The sequence below is a fragment of the Nesoenas mayeri genome (genome assembly GCF_963082525.1).
Source record: "Nesoenas mayeri genome assembly, chromosome: 11".
In the NCBI taxonomy this organism is placed as follows: domain Eukaryota; kingdom Metazoa; phylum Chordata; class Aves; order Columbiformes; family Columbidae; genus Nesoenas; species Nesoenas mayeri.
Window position 1 is genome coordinate 8,325,630 of NC_137563.1, and position 15,997 is coordinate 8,341,626.

The following is a 15,997-nucleotide window of genomic DNA, read 5'->3' on the forward strand; positions in this document are numbered from 1 at the left end:
ACTGTACTAGGGTCCCGTTCTCCCCCCCCGGGGAAGGGGCTGAAGAGCTAATATTTCTTGTGGGTGAAAGATTCAGCCTCCTCCTAACCGTATTTTTTTTTTAAATAAAATAAAACTAAACGTGCTTCTCATGTCTAAAAGTTGCCATGTTTGTGAAGGGGGTGGGGAAAAATGTCTCCAAGGGTTTCAATTAGCAACAAATGATTATTGCAACGGATTTTTGGTAATGGAAAAATGTGGAGTACCTCTTTCGAGCTGGGATCTCAGGGGCAGTGAAAGAGAGAGAGAGGGGGAGAGGGAGAGAAGGAGAGAGAGAGAAAGAGATTGCTGATTAGCCCGGATTCTTTCCCAACTTGCTTTAGCGTGTGCTTGCGTTCCCTGCCGACCCTACACAGGACACTATATATTTTTTCCCCTTCGGTGCATGTGTTGATAGTTCAGCCTGTAGTTGTTTGCGGTTGGCTTTTTTTTTTTCTTTTTCTTCTTTTTTTTCCCCCTCTGTCTGGGAGGGGGGAGGTGGGAAGTAGGGGGGGGGAGCTGGAATCGGTCGCATCCATTCTACCCCCACAGTCATTAACTTAGGAGATTTCCCTCTCTTATATTTTTTTCCTCCCCAATTGGAAGGGTGGGTTGTGATTTTTTTTTCTTTTAGTCTCGCCTTTCCAGCTCCAAACAAGGTGTAGTGAGCCGCTCTTCCTTCTAAGGAATGAAATGAGAGACAAGGATCACTCAAAGACATCTCCTACCTTGGGCTTGGGGATTTTTTCTTAAAGGCGAGGCGCACATTCCTAAGCAGCTATGTACAAAGCCCCCCCTGAAATCTTGTCTGTGTAAAGTTAGAGTGTGTTCAGGATTTTTTTTTCCTCTCTCCCAAGGCTGATCGCTAATAATATATCGAAAGCACTTCCCTTTAGGTTGTGGGAAATCTATTCCCTTCACCTTGCCTCCTTTTTTTTTTCCCCTGAAGGCTGTAACTTTACTTTTTTTTTTTTCCTCTCTCTCTCTTTTTTTTTTTTTTATCAGTTTGCACAATCGCTTAGATAAACACCAAGAAGGAGACTTCTCTTTAATTACCCAACGCACATCTTTCTGGGGGGCAAACAGCGGTCTGATTATTTTTTTTGTTTGTTTGTTTCACCTGCCAAACTAAAGGAGAGGTAGAAAAAGGAAGATGCAAGCGATTTGGGACCTTGAACAAGGCAAATATGGTTTTGGTATGTTTACTTATAGTTTTTTTCTTCTTCTTTGACACTTTTTTCGGGCAATGTGTTGTGATTCTTGTGTTTCTCTTTTAAGGAAAACAAAAAATCCAAAAAAGCGAATGTTAGCTAACGTACGTCTTAAACGATCGTTTCTAAGGTTACGTGGGTTGCTCTAAGGAGGGGAAGAGGGGAGGGGGAGAGACCCAAGTCTGTGTAATTGCAGCACCATCAGTTAGCACGTCCTTTAGCTAAATAAAGCAAGCAGCAAACAAACAAACAAGCCAGCAAACCCAACGACCGGGAATCGGTTTTCCATGTCGGTCCGAGGCAAAGCAAAGCGCCTCAAAGTCATTTTCAAAGCGGCGTCCAGGAGGCAGAGCCCGGTCGCAGCCTCCCCTGCCTTGGGTTCCAGGCTGCTCGGAGGGGAGCGCCGGACTGACCTGCTCAGGAGGGTGGGGAGGGGAGGACAGAGCTCTTAACTTAAGTGATAGGTATTAAACTGCACGGAATTGTGTCGCTGTGTGCAGCTGCAGCATTTATTTAGGGGAAAAAAAAAAAAAAAAAAAAAAAGGTCGGTGGGTCGGTGGTGAAGGTAGAGCGCCGAGATCCCCTCTTCCCTCTTCCCCTCCGATCCCTTTCCCATCTAAGCAAGTACAATGGAAAGAAGCTGGAATATACTCACCATCTGAAGGTGTGGTTGGCAGTTCGGCTGAGGCTTTAAGGCAATTATTTATCCTTTTTTTTTTTTTTTTAAGTATTATTGCGAAAGACGTAGATCTGACTTTAAGCAGCAAAAGTGTTTTGCTCTGACAACAGCATGCGAGGCACGGTTCCTCGTTTGAAAAAAAAAAATCACAAAACAGGATTCCCCCCCCCCCCATCCCTTTCCACTATCTCTTAAAAATACCTATTCGGTGTAGAGCTGGCAGAAACCCTGATGCAGAAATCTTATAGTCCGGTCTAGGAGTGCCCAAGCCAATTAATTTTAAATCCTTAGGAATTAATCAGATTAAAATGTACAGAAGTTTCATTCTCGTATGCATACGTGAGCCAAAAGTCGTTTCCCTTTAAGAGATCCTTTTCTTTTAAAGTTGAATTTTAGGCAGATAAGAGACTTACACTAGGGGGCAGCCGGATACTGTACTTGCTCCAATCTTAAGCAATTTTTTTTCCTCTCTCACAGCATATGCTCTGATTTAGCACTGTAAATTTTTCAGAGGACCCAACTCTGACAGCCCCTGGTGATTTTCAAAGTACCACAAGCCAGTGGTTAAAAATTGCATTGACTTGGAAGTTCAGAGGCACACAATAGGAGCCACTTTCCCTATTCATGGAACTTCAGTGTGGTGGAAGAGAAAAACACACACATACTACATTGAGGGAGAAGAGGAATTCATTGAATTCTGTTAGACGTAACTGCTTTCCACTGAGTTCAGAGCGAAACTCGGTATTTGTTCGATGCTGTATTCATATTGCGATTTAATCTAGAAAGAATTAGAGGACTGTTAGGCAGCTTTCTGCCAGGAAAGCAGCTTCCCCCTCCTTCCTCCTCTTTTTTAAAACCTAAAGATTTACATCGGCTTCATCCCCAACTCTATTTTAGCAAAATAAATCCTTCCACTCCCTCTCATTAAAATAAATTTACATCTGCAGTAAAATGGCAGGAGGGATGCATTTGTTTATTTGGAAAACCAGTACGGTCTTACTTTTAAAACAGAGCGTTTCTATTGTCATTAGGCTCGGAGAAGGACAGTTGAGAATCTCCTTCTATGCGAGGCGCTCAGGTTTCGAGTATTATTTAGCGAAATTAGCTGCAGTTCATTTTTACATTCATCTGTTCTGCCTCAAACCACTCGCAGGAGTGTTTTCAAATAAATAGCAAAGCATCTAATGGTGCTAATAGATAGTTATATTGCTGCATCCCTCGAAGAGCAAATAGTTAATCTGGTGCATTCTTCATTAATGCTTGAGCAATCAGCGTATACGGCGGCTGTTAAGCGTATATCAATGGCTTTTCATTTTTACGATCATACGTTCAAACTATTAATATTGTACGTCTTGTTAAAACCGCTTTCTCTTCTGATTTCTGCATTTGTTAAGACGGCATTAATGTTTTTTCATATGGCGAATTAATCCTGTTTACTTTGTCAGGTTTGAGACAGGAAAGGTTGGTGCTGGATTGGGTTTTTTTTCTATTTTTCCTCAGGAAATTCAACATCAGCAACAATCTGTGACTATTCTGCATTTTGAACCCCCACCTTCTCCCACCCTCCCTGAAAGGTGACGTGCTCGACTCTGGGTTATTTGGAAATCATAAAGCAGTTCCTCACATTTTAGCGGGGAAAGATTCTTCCACCACCACCATCCCCCTTCCATCTTTTCAGTCCCTTCTGGTCCCTGTTTCGGAGAAAGACTATTTTTGCTCTGTCAGGATCAATGGGAACGCTGCACCCTTGCCTTTGAAATTGAGCCGCAGTTACATCTTCGTTCGTGGGGTCTTAACACACCAGGTTTCTAAGCAGGACATTGTCAAGTCTGGGTGCTTTTTGCAACTTTCCAATCATCTCAGCACCTGCGGCTTGAGCCACATATATTATTTCTGCGGCAGAAGGGGGTGTGCATGTGGCAACATGAAAAAGTGTGTGTGAGGAGGTGAGAGGCAATTAATCCTGTAAAGAGTTGGGCACAGGTCTGTGTCCCCACGTCCGTGCTTGGTGACTAGCTCAAATGTGAGCGCACATAGACGCGTATGTTTGCAGAGGAAGGATTGTCCGGCCGGGCATTTATCTGCCTATTTTAACATGTTTTCTTTTTTTTATCTCTCCGTCCTTTCGCCTGTTCGAGTGTCTTTTGGCCATTTGCACTAGGAGATGAACTCAAAGTCCCCGTTCCGCTGTCCGGTCGCTATATTCAGCGGGAAATAAACAACTGTCCCCGTGTACTCAGATCGGTTGCCTATTTAGTGGTGTTCCTACTATAGCACAGAGGTTGTGTTACTGTGTCAGGGTACGTGTGATCTAAAAAAAAAAAAAAATTAAAAAAGCACAAACCCCTAAATAAAGTTTAAGGGGTTGAGATGAGCTGCGTTATAGCGATGCCGTGGAGGTTGCGAGGGAAAAGACACGAGTGTCACACTCTGCGGAGCGGCGTTGCGGGTGTTCTTTTTCCCCCATCGCGCTAAGGGGAAGGAGTAGATGGTGTCTTGCGTGGAAACGCGGTCCTGTCGCCCAGCCTGCCGGCTGCCCGGGGTGGCGGGAGAAGAGGCGCCCGTACGGGGAGGAGCGGTCCGGAACAGCGGCGGTGCCCCGTTACTCCGCCGGTAAACGGGACTGTGCGGGCGGCTGGACCCGGAGCGCTGCGGCGGGGGGACGCTCAGCGCCCCGTGGTTCCGCGAGCGGCTGGGGAGAGCGCAGGTGCCGCCACCGCCGGCCCCGTCCCCCGCCGGTCAGCCCGGAGCGGGGCCGCAGGGACCGAGAGCGACGCCGGCCGAGGCAGCGCCCGGCGGGACCTCCGGCGGGCGGGAGCCCGCGTACCTGTGCAGCGCTGCCCATGACGGGCGGCCGCTTCCCCTCCCCAGGCGGAAGCGGGTCTCACTTTTATTTTATTCGGTGGAATTTTGCCTCATTTTAGAGTCAATTTTCTGATTCTCACCCGCCGTCCCCAAGTCCCCCTCCCGACCCCGATGCCGTGCCTCGGCGGGCGGCCCCAGGTGAGGCGGTGGCGCTCCGCTCGCCTCGCCGGGCTCGCCTTAACCCCTCGCACCGACGGCGGCGAGGGCACGACACGGGGAAACCGAGGCGAGGAGTAAGAGCGAGAGGAGCAGGAGCGGCGTGCGCGGGGGGACGCCCCGGCCCCTGTGGTGGTGACAGCAGCGGCGGCGGGGCGGCGCCTGCCTCTAGGACCGCGCGGGCGGCGGCGGCGGCCATGGCAGGCCGCGCAAGGGCGCCTGGCGGCCCAATGAGGGCCGAGGGGCGGGGCGCGAGCTTTTGACCAGTCAAACGCCGGTCGGGTTGCCTTATAAGGCGCGCGGTCGCCATGGCAACGTGCGCTAAGTTGCAGCAGTCGTGTCAAAGTTCACTCTCCCGCCAGCGGGGCGAGCGGCCGGCGGGGAGCGCGCTCGCCACTCGGGCCCACACGCCGCCGCGCCCCGCCCCGCCCCTCCCCTCACCGCCGGGAGGGGGGGGAGCCCCCGCTTGCTTTTTTTTTTTTTTTTTTTTTTTTGGGGGGGGGGGGAAGGGCTGGCGCTCTCCCCCCGCTCTCCCCGTGGTGATTTTCCCCTCTTCCCCCCCCGGCTGAGGAGCGATGCTGCGCGCTGGGTTATGATCCTTCCCTCTCTCCCTCCTCCTCCTCCTCCTCCTCCTCTTCTCCTCCTCCTCCTCCTCCTCCCGCTCCCCTCTTTTATCATCCTGGCTGGCTGGGCGCTGCGCTGGCGAGTTGACTCCTTCCCTCCCCCCCGCCCCGCGGCCCCCCTCCCCCCGCCCGCGCCGTGAGCACCGGCGGCGCGGAGGCGAGAGCCCACTTGCGAGGCGGCAGAAGCAGCATAAGGCAGCGCGGCGGCGGCAGCGGCAGCGGCGGCGGCGGCAGCAGCACCCGAGCGGCGGCGGCGGCGGCGGGAGCGGCGGCAGCGGGGACACGGAGCGGCGGGAGCGGCGAAAGCGGTTGAGCCCGGGGCAGGAGCGGAGCGCGGCGCGGCGGGGGACGGAGAGGAGGAACAAATAAACAATCATAATAATAATTAATAATAATAACAACAATAATAATAATAAAGCGAGGAGAGGAGGAGGAGGAGGAAAAAAAAAAAAAAACAACCAAACAGCCAACCCCCCCACCCCCGAGCCAAAAAGAGGGAGAGAGAGAGAAAGAGAGCAGCGCCCGGGCGGAGCGGCGGAGAGGAAGAATTAAAGCGAGCGAAGGAGGGAGGAGAGACAGAGCAGAGAGAGAGAGAGGAGGAAAGAGGAGGAAAAAAAAAAAAGCCCACAAAAACAAAGCGATCGCAGTTGATGTTGCTGCTGCAAGCTGGACTTCCAAAAACTACGGCGAGACCGTCCGCTCTCCGCGCCGAGAAAAGTCTCCTCAGCTGTGCGTGTTTTTTTCCGCTGTGTGTGTAATCTTTAACCTTTTATTCATTCTTATTTTGATGGCTTTCCTGAATGGCTGACTGCGAGCTTCCCTGGACCTGGCCCCCAGACACCCGCCTCTCCTCCTTCAACTACTCTGCTGCAGATCAGCTCTAAGAGAGAGAGAGGGAGATCTTTGAAGAGATTTTTTTTTTTTTCCTCCTCTCTCTCTCTCTCTCTCTCCCTCTCTCCCCCACCCCCACCACCCCTTTACTTTGCTCTCCTGGAGCCCAGACAATCGACTCGCAACTCGCCCCCCCGCACACACACCTCCATCGCCCCGTGCTTCTGCACCTTCGCCGGTACCAGGAGATCCCCCCACCCCGACCCTCCTGAAAAAAAAAAAAAAGGAAAAAAAAAAAAGAAAGAAAAGGCAAAACAACAAAAGAGAGAGGGGGGAAGAGAGAGAGAGAGGGGAGGGGGAAAAAAAAAAAGACTGCTGCAAAGCTGATCTGAAAAGCAAAGCAAACAAACTTTGAAAATAAAGGGGGAACAGGAAGTTTGGCAACGGTGTCCAATAGATATGGCAATGGTAGTCGGTGCGTGGCGAGACCCCCAGGACGATGTGCCCGGAGCTCAGGGAACGCAGCCTTCGCAAGCCCCGCCGGTGCAGGGACCTCCGGCCGGGGCCCCGCACACCCCACAGACCCCGGGGCCCGGGGGCCCTCCCAGTACGCCAGCCCAGACCAACCAGCCAAGCCAGCAGAACCAAGGAGACAAACAGCAGCAGCAGCAGCACATTGAATGTGTGGTTTGTGGGGACAAGTCTAGTGGCAAACATTATGGCCAGTTTACCTGCGAGGGTTGCAAGAGTTTCTTCAAGCGGAGTGTAAGGAGGAATCTCAGCTACACTTGTCGTGCCAACAGGAACTGTCCCATTGACCAGCACCACCGCAATCAGTGTCAGTACTGCCGCCTCAAAAAATGCCTCAAAGTTGGCATGAGACGGGAAGGTATTGGGATTTCATTTGTTTTGCAATTTTTTTTCACTCGCTGCGTTTTGGGTTCTTTTTTAAATTATTATTATTGTTATTATTCTTTTTAAACTTTCTCCCCAAACCCAACCAGAACCTTTCTTTCCCCACCCCACCCCCCACCCCGAATAAACAGACAGAAACTTTCTCGTAATGAAAGAAAGAGGTGCTGGAGAGGGTGGGCAGGGGAGGCAGGGGCTCTTGCATGCTTTCTCCTGCAGTCGTAATTGATTTGTGTTTGTTTTGATTTTGCTGATGGAGGTTTATTGGAAGTGGATTTTTAGTTTCACGCTGCTTAGGAGCGAGATGATTATTCTGACGTCTGGTTACTTTTCCCTCATGTTTCCTCCCGCATGTTCAGCGTTACCCCCCGTCCCCCGAGCAGCCCTGTGTGTGTGTCTGTGCGTGTGTGTACACACACACGGAGCCTCACGAGATGCACACACGCATATATATATATCCTCCAGCACCCTGCCTTAGATTGCAATTTTACACAGGCGGTTCAAATTACTATTACAATGGGACTCACCCTACCGAGGCTCTACAGCACTCCACTGTGGATTCCCAGCCGGATTTTTGCTCCTTTAAAAATACACACACACATCCGCGCGTGTGTGTGTATATATGTGTATATATATATATGTATATATATATATATTGCCGTGTGTTTGCCTTTCCCGATTGTTATCTTACTTTTCTCTTCTTCCTCTTATTTTGTTGTCCGGGAGAGGCAGAGGGGGAGCAGAAGGGACGGGTAGGGGGGAAAGGAGCAGCCCAGAACTAAGTGTGGGGTGCTCGGGTCTCTGCAAGTCGAGTCTTTGTGATATAAAATTAGACGAGAAATGTGAGCCTGCAGTTTTCCAGTGCGTGCTCTGTGTCTGGACGCTGCTATGTAGGTTAAGGGTTAGGGGGCTTGGGACTTGCTGGGCTCCTCTCTTTGTGTTTCTGCAAGAGTAACTAACCTTGTAATACATGCGATAACAAATATAAATCAAGCACATTTTTTAGGCGTTCTCCCTCCTTGCCGTCTCTCTGCCTCTGAGTCCCTTTTCTCTCTCCTTTCTCTCTCGCTGTCACCGTGTAAATTTATTAACAAAATGAAAGGCCCACTTTCCATGGGCAGCTGAGGAAGGTGCCTTTGGATAATGCCCCCAGCCTCGCCGGGGGACCTGCCGGGGATGTTGTGGGGTGATCTCGCCTCCTTTGATATTTTTAATAAGGGGAGGGGGGGAATACATAATAACAGCAGCAACAATGTATTCGGTGGATGAGAAACGTGTGTGGGACCAGCGCCGGGGATTTTGAACTGACGTGTTTCTTCCCTCTCCCCCTTCTCCCTCCCCATCCTGCTCCCCTAGCCTCAAATCAATAAGCTGTTTTAGGTGTAATGAAGAAAAAATGCCCGGGCACACAAAGACGTATCCTGCATCTCTTGAAGGAGAGCGGTGGCGGTGGGGGGAGAGTGGAGGGAATAACTGAATTGTGGTGTGTTTTGGGAAGTGAGGATCTCGGGCTCCTCCAGGCAGTCCTGGCCGAGCGGGCAGCATTGCTCAGCTTTTATTGTTGCTTTTACTTGACCCGGGAAACTGCGGAGCCTTAAAACCGGGTGCGGGCTGAACTCTGGCTGGAAAAATGCCTGTTCCCCCTTAAAGCTGCCTTAGTGCGGTGTCACACACGCAGGCACCAGCACACAAAGCAGGCTGTATTTGAACCGATGGTCGCAATTCAGATATTAATAGCTGTAGTTTCTTTTTTATTTACTGCAGCGGTCCAGAGAGGCAGAATGCCACCCACACAGCCAACTCATGGTCAGTTCGCCTTGACAAACGGGGACCCTCTCAACTGCCATTCCTACCTATCCGGATATATCTCCCTTCTTCTGAGAGCAGAGCCCTACCCCACCTCCCGCTTTGGCAGTCAGTGCATGCAACCCAACAACATCATGGGCATCGAGAACATTTGTGAACTGGCAGCTAGGATGCTCTTCAGCGCCGTGGAGTGGGCCAGGAATATCCCCTTCTTCCCAGACCTCCAGATCACAGACCAGGTGGCCCTGCTGAGGCTGACCTGGAGCGAGTTGTTTGTCCTCAACGCTGCCCAGTGCTCCATGCCCCTCCACGTAGCCCCGCTCCTGGCAGCCGCCGGCCTCCACGCTTCGCCAATGTCTGCTGACCGAGTGGTCGCCTTTATGGACCACATACGAATCTTCCAAGAGCAAGTAGAAAAACTGAAAGCATTGCATGTCGACTCTGCAGAATATAGCTGTTTAAAGGCCATAGTCCTCTTCACCTCAGGTAGGCAACATTTCTTTGCTCTTCCTTTCCCTCCCCCCCAACCCCCCGCTCCGATCCCCCCTGAGAACTGTTTGCTCTTGCAAAGTGTTATTGCCTGCACCCCATCACCGCTCTCTGCCCCCCCTCCGAGAACCAGCGCGGTCTCCTTTGCTTTTAGGAAACGGTACCCTGTGGTCTTGCCTTCAGGGCCTCGGATCTGAGCATCCCGTCTTTGAGGGAATGCAAGATTTCTTTTTTAAAATAAATAAATAAAATATACACACACACACAGAAAGACACCCCAAACACACCCCAAACCTAGCTGAGTAATACTGGGGATGGAGAACGAGGGGGCTCGGGGAGAGGCACCCATTCGCCATGAGAGACTGCGCTTTCTCATTGAAAAAGAGTATTTTATTTAACAGTATAGCTCTGGGTTGTTGCATTTAATGACACGCATCCGAACAGCAGCAAAATCTGTTTGATGTTGTTAAATACAAGTCGTCCTATCAGTGAAACCACTTTAAAAAGAGGATCATTTTATGGGCAGCCAGGAAGGGGAAAAAAGCCCTGCAGGATTAAAAATTGAATTAAAAAAAAAAAAAAATAAAAGAAGTTAAGTGCGCAAAGCTGGGTTTAAAATATGTTCCCTGCCATCCCATAAAATAAAATAAATCAACTTTCCAAAGAGATGTCTGATTTAAACAGAATGTGGCAGTGAGCAGTTCTGTGTCATTTAAGCTGAGGGGAAAAGTTTGCATTTGTACCCAGCAGGAACTGCATAGTCCAAAGCGAGTAGCGGGTGCGAAAAGATAATTACCATAAGTAGAGAGGAGTAGTATGGAAAAGTAAGAGGAGACTGAAGCTGCCGCTCCACCGTGTAATCCCGGGGTGGCACAACCATGGCTCTCCCGAGGAAAGACCTCGAGGTGTTTCTTAGATAATCAAAGAGAGGGGGGAAAAATGTGTCAACTTTTGCTGCCTAGAAATAGTGCATGAGTTATAAAGCAATAATTGAGTGCGTTGTGAAATCTAATTAGCTTGCACTAGAGTTTAACCTGGGTGAGTAATAAACCTGATATTAACTCTGGAGGCTAAATTTTTTTTTTATTTTTTTTTTTTTTTTTGAGGAAAAAAAAAATCTGTTCGCTAATTTGTGCAATACCTTATCTCAGATTGCGAACTTTAAGGCTGCACCGGCAACCCAATGTGCTGCAGCCCTAGAAGTTTTGGGATTAAGTTTAAAAATACATCTATTTCTTCTGTAACTCATTTGAAAGCTTGGGAAAGTGGCCACGCGATAAACATATGAATGGAAGCAGGACCTGTAAAATAATTACTCATCGGAGTTTTTTAAAGCCTGATATCAGGAAACAGGAAAAAAATGTAGTTTATGTGGGAAAAGAAGGGCTCACAATCCTTTCCTTGTTGTGTTAAAGGGGGTCTGGGGAACGAAGTCATTTTCTGGACTTTGTCCAGGTTCTGGGTCGTGACCTAAACTTCCTTTTATATATTATTGCTTTACACATAAAAAACTTCTTTTTTTTTTTTTTTCTTTTTTTTTCCTCCCCCCCAAAATCACTCGTGCTAGAGTCCTAAGGTGATCAATGAGCAGGACGCATCTCACCACAGGGGGACAGGGATCCCGAGTGGGAATGAGTGTACGTGGGGTGCTGATTTTATTTTTCTATGGTTTTCCAGGATGCGTTTTCCTCTCCCTCGCTCAGACCCTCAGCGAGGATCCCACACATGCTCACATCCCTCCCCAGCCCCTGACCAGCTCACACCCACACCCAGGACTTTATTTCCAATCCTGCCTTTTCTCCCAAATCATTTTTTTTCTTTTTTTTCTTTTTCCCCCTTCTTTTTTAGCCTTCTGAGAAAACAATCGTCCGATCCTGTTGTAACTGTTTAATTTATTACTATTTTCAAAATGTGAGGCCTGGCGTGTAAATTGCCTCCCAACTAGATAAACGTTTCTAGTTATCTGATTCTGGGGAAGATAGCCGCATGCAGAAAAATAGGGTGATGCATGAAGCTTCTGCAGCACCCCAGTAGCACTCCCTGATGCAAAGCAGGCGCACATAGATGCATATAATGTTTGCTGCAGCCTCTTGTAAGAGCAAAAAAAAAAAAAAAATCTGGGTTCTAATGACTCGCAGAATATGCATGTGTTAGCCCTGTGCCTAGGAAAGCCACAGGGAGGTCAGGTCACAACCTGTGCTCTTTCAGCACAGACGTCTCTGATTTAAAGGGAACTTATTGTATTTTAGCGTATCAGGAAAAAAAAAAAAGTGAGAGAGAGAAAAAATGTCCAGACCCTATCAGGGAGTTTTCTTCTTGTAAGGGCCTTTAGGTTTAAAAAGAAGAAGAGGAGGAGAAAACAAAAAACAAAAAAAAAAAAAAAAAGAAAGAAAAAAAAAAAAGAGGAGGGAGTGGAGGGGGGGAAGAAAGAAAGAGAAAAGAGGGGGAAAAGAAACAGCTCAAATGAACAGAGAGATCACAGTTTGCATGGCTGCCTCTGAATAGGCTAAACTGACAAGATCAGTTTTAAAGGGCCACTTAAATTAGTTTCAAAGACTGAAGAAAAATGCGTTGTCTTCTTTGGGGGAGAATCTGTTGCTGGATCCGGGGCGCCATTATCTTTGGCTGGGCCAGTTTTTTATTATTATTATGATTTCTATCACTCTTATTAGTATGTCTTCTCATCACATGCTTAGGCTATTTTCCAAGGAGGGGAGAAATAGTGGCTCCGTTTCCCCCCTTTCGACTCAAGCCTTCCCCGCCCCTCCAGCCTTTCCCCCTAAAAATACAGATATACGAAATTACGCTTGGCCAGCACCTCCTTGTCAACCCCTCACGTCTGTCGTGCCATTCGAAATCTCGAATCTTGGAGAATCTCGATCCTAAGGGAGACCCTCCAGAAGAGAGAGAAATACAAACACACACACATAGATTGTCCCTTTTGGTAAAACCTACTTAAACTCTGGGGGGCGAGGTGATGACGCACCATCTACACTTAATTCTAGCAATGATAAACCAAAAAAAAAAATCACATTTAAAAATAAAAATTTGAAAAACACACAAAACTTTTTAATCTGATGATTGTTTTCTTTTTTCTTTCTTTTTTTTTTAATTTTTTTTTTGTTTTTTAATACACTTTCTTCTAGATGCCTGTGGTCTCTCTGATGTAGCCCATGTTGAAAGTTTACAGGAGAAGTCACAGTGTGCTTTGGAAGAGTATGTTAGGAGCCAGTATCCCAACCAGCCAACACGATTCGGGAAGCTATTACTACGTCTCCCCTCCCTTCGCACTGTCTCCTCTTCTGTCATAGAGCAATTGTTTTTCGTCCGTTTGGTAGGTAAAACCCCCATAGAAACCCTAATCAGGGATATGTTACTGTCTGGCAGCAGTTTTAACTGGCCTTATATGTCCATTCAATAAGATATTGGAAAGAGAGAGAGAAAAAAAAAAAATAAAAATAAAAAATTGAGAAGGGAGGTGAAAGAGAGTGAAAGGAAAGCAAATGACATTTGGGTTCTGGTTGTTTCTTAAATTTCCTTCTGCTAAGAAAGGATGTAAAAGGATGTTACAAGTTTGCTAAGAGAAGACAGGAAAAAATTAATGGACTGTGAATAAAAAAAAAGAGAGAGACTGTCAAATGAACTTTTACAGAATGCATTAAAAACTCCCGTGTCGTTCAGAAAAAAAAATAAACAACAACTTGCTACTTATCATTTTTTTTTTTTGTAAAAAATAGAAAAAAAAGAGAGAAAGAAAAAGGAAAGAAAGAAAAAAGAGAAAGAAGAAGAAAAGGAACGATGGTTGGCTTTTTCTTTTTTCTTCTTTTTTTTTCTGTTTTGGGGGTAAACTTTTTTAAAAATCTCGCTTAAAGTGCATTTAAAGGAAATTTGAAGAAAATTAGCAGAATGGAAGAAAGTAAGTCTTTTTTTTTCCAAATTATTAATTGTCCTATGTGTCTATGTACCTATAGCTGTTCTTTTTTGTATTTTTCTGGTTTCAAACCAGTTTATTCTGTGGTTCTGTAATAATTTTTGATATAACCTTGGCTTCTTAAAAAAAATAAAAAACCCCTGTGTATCCTTAAAATATATGTTCTGAAAGAATTAAAACTGAGTCCACGAAAGTATCATAGGAAGAAAGGAAAAGAGAAAAAACCCTCAACAACACAATAATGGAAGCGCACTTAAGGTGGTGACCCAAAATCTAGCTTGAAGCTGAGAGAGCTATAATTATATAGACCCGGATGAACCACACATGTCATATAACTACCCCCAAATCTAGGTTTTTTTTGATATTTCGGACAGAAAATGAACTGTGCGGATTTATTATAGGTAGAAGGAGTTTGTGTCCAAGACACGCTTCAGTTTTGATTTAAAAAAAACAAACAAACAAGCGAAGTGAACTTTTGTAATTTGAATTGGGTTCCACATAGTTCATCATGAATTGTTATTAAACTCCTTTATCTGTTTGTATATTTGCAAGCCCTTTGTATTATAATAATTGTTGATATTTTCCCTTTTTAAAAAATACCATTGAAATCAGCATGACAAAATAACACTGTTGGCACTTATAGATAACGTGATTGATTCAGTATCTTAGAGTTTACAGTTTTGTGTTTAAAAAAACTGAAGGTTTTTTTTTTAAGTGCAACATTTCTGTATACTGTAAAAGTTATAATAACTGAACTGTTTGGTCGAGTCTTTGTGTGTTATATTCCAAGGAAAATTGAAAGTATTCAGAAATTAAAATATTATTTGATATCTGAAACTTGTTTGGCTGTCATAAATGTCTTTCAGAAACCACATTACTTCTCTATAGTTTGCAGTCATTTGAGTCCATAGGCGATTGATTTGTTTACTTGTCACAGTAAGTTTGTAGCAGATGTATTGTAGTGTATTTACCTGTTTAATTCCGGGATGGGGGTGGAGGACTTAAGTTCGTGGTTTATCTCTGGTTTTAGGAAGCACTCTGCTGAAATGGTAAACCATCAAACCCCATTCATCTAATCCTCCTGTTAATTAAAAATGGATTTTCTGGGGGGGAAAAAAAAAAAGAAAAAAAAAAGGCCCTTATTTTTGTCACACTTAAGTGCCTGCGTAGGAAAGGTATTGTGAAAAAAGATAAAAGTCTTAGAAATCCGACGATCAGTATCTATTTTATGATCAGAATTGGGCGAAAAATCTTTTGTAAATGTGTGACATACGCGCACAAGATCATTCAAGCAAGGTAATAGCAGTATTGTAAATATAGGTCAGTTGTTTGCAATGAGTTTTCTTTAAGTATGTGTGATTTTTTTATAATACTCCGTAGTTGCCATTTATCGTTGTCATTGAGAGGTCTTCAAATGGAGTGGCTTTAGCTTCTAGCACTGAGGAGTCGGGTTTTAATGTATATATATACTCTCAAGTGGATTTTTTTTTTTACCTTAGACTGTGAAAGCATGACCACAGGTCACCTCTGTATTTTACATATGGGATGTATGTCTGTATGTGAACTTGCATACATACATGCGGAGGCGCACACGCAGCTTTCCTGAGCAGACCAGGGCCCTCTCTTGTAGCCACCACTGATGCGCTGGGGACCCGCCTGGGCCAGTGGCTCAGGACTGGACATAACATTTGTGAATTTAGTGCTAACCTGAGCAGGCAACAAAACCCCCAAATCTGAAGGAAGGCAAGACGATGTGGTTTTGCAAAGGGTTGATATTTTGTTTTGTGTGTGTGTGTGTCTTTTTTTTATCTCTCCCCCCACCCACCCTCCCTTTGGTCTATAGCAGATGCTTTGTATGTGAAAGCTTGCAATTTTGTTCTTGTCTGAGGCTTCCCCCTCTCCCTTTTTACCACACGTAACTACACCATGTTGTGGTTTCACAAAAAAAAAAGAGAGAGAGGGAGGGAGAGAGATCATTCTGTAAAGTCAATTAAACCCTGATCTTTAGTGTGTTCCAGTTAGACACATCTGTACTGGGGGCTGAGGGGAGTATGACTGTGAATTTGAGCAGTTTTACATCTGAATCATGGCTCCTTTTCTATAAATATATAAATATATATAAATATATATATATACTATTATTGCAGGGGATTGCTGACCTCTAGATTTAGCTTTTTCTATTGCAAGTGCTATCCATGTGAGTGTGTGTGTGTGAAGTTTTTATGCTTACTAAGAACACAGGATCTTGACTTGTTTGTTTTGTGTTAGTTTATTGTAAACAACCATTTGTTGTAAATTGTTATTGGCATTAAATTATAATTTATGATTTTCAAATCCAAAACATTCTCTGCTTTTTATGTTTTAAAGCCTGTAAGCTATCTCTGTATTTATAAGTTTCTTGCAGCGAGCTTTGGTTCACAGAGAATAATAGTAAACAGAAAATGCACCAGGGTTAAATAAAAACACACACACGCAC

General features: G+C 45.8%; 1 protein-coding gene across 3 annotated transcripts; it reads left to right on the forward strand.

The window, feature by feature from the left end:
* Positions 1-244: 244 nt before the first annotated feature.
* NR2F2 (nuclear receptor subfamily 2 group F member 2) lies at positions 245-13,861 on the forward strand. Of its 3 annotated transcripts, none has more exons than XM_080351290.1 (3): positions 245-1,214; positions 9,060-9,587; positions 12,737-13,861. In XM_080351290.1, exons 1-3 carry the CDS (start codon positions 1,172-1,174, stop codon positions 13,009-13,011), a joined length of 846 nt encoding a protein of 281 aa, XP_080207416.1. In that variant the 5' UTR covers positions 245-1,171; the 3' UTR covers positions 13,012-13,861. The 3 variants fall into 3 exon arrangements, with proteins under 3 accessions (XP_080207416.1, XP_080207414.1, XP_080207415.1); XM_080351288.1 differs by lacking the exon at positions 245-1,214 and adding an exon at positions 5,046-7,272 and having other exon boundaries at positions 9,039-9,587; XM_080351289.1 differs by lacking the exon at positions 245-1,214 and adding an exon at positions 5,046-7,272.
* The last annotated feature ends 2,136 nt before the right edge of the window (positions 13,862-15,997 follow it).

Excerpts from the sequence above, each read along its gene's own strand:
- NR2F2 (XM_080351288.1), top strand. The coding sequence starts at position 6,843 with ATGGCAATGGTAGTCGGTGCGTGGCGAGACCCCCAGGACGATGTGCCC. Across the intron at positions 7,273-9,038 it reads AGTTGGCATGAGACGGGAAG|TTTCTTTTTTATTTACTGCA; the intron begins GTATTGGGATTT and ends TAATAGCTGTAG. Across the intron at positions 9,588-12,736 it reads CATAGTCCTCTTCACCTCAG|ATGCCTGTGGTCTCTCTGAT; the intron begins GTAGGCAACATT and ends ACTTTCTTCTAG.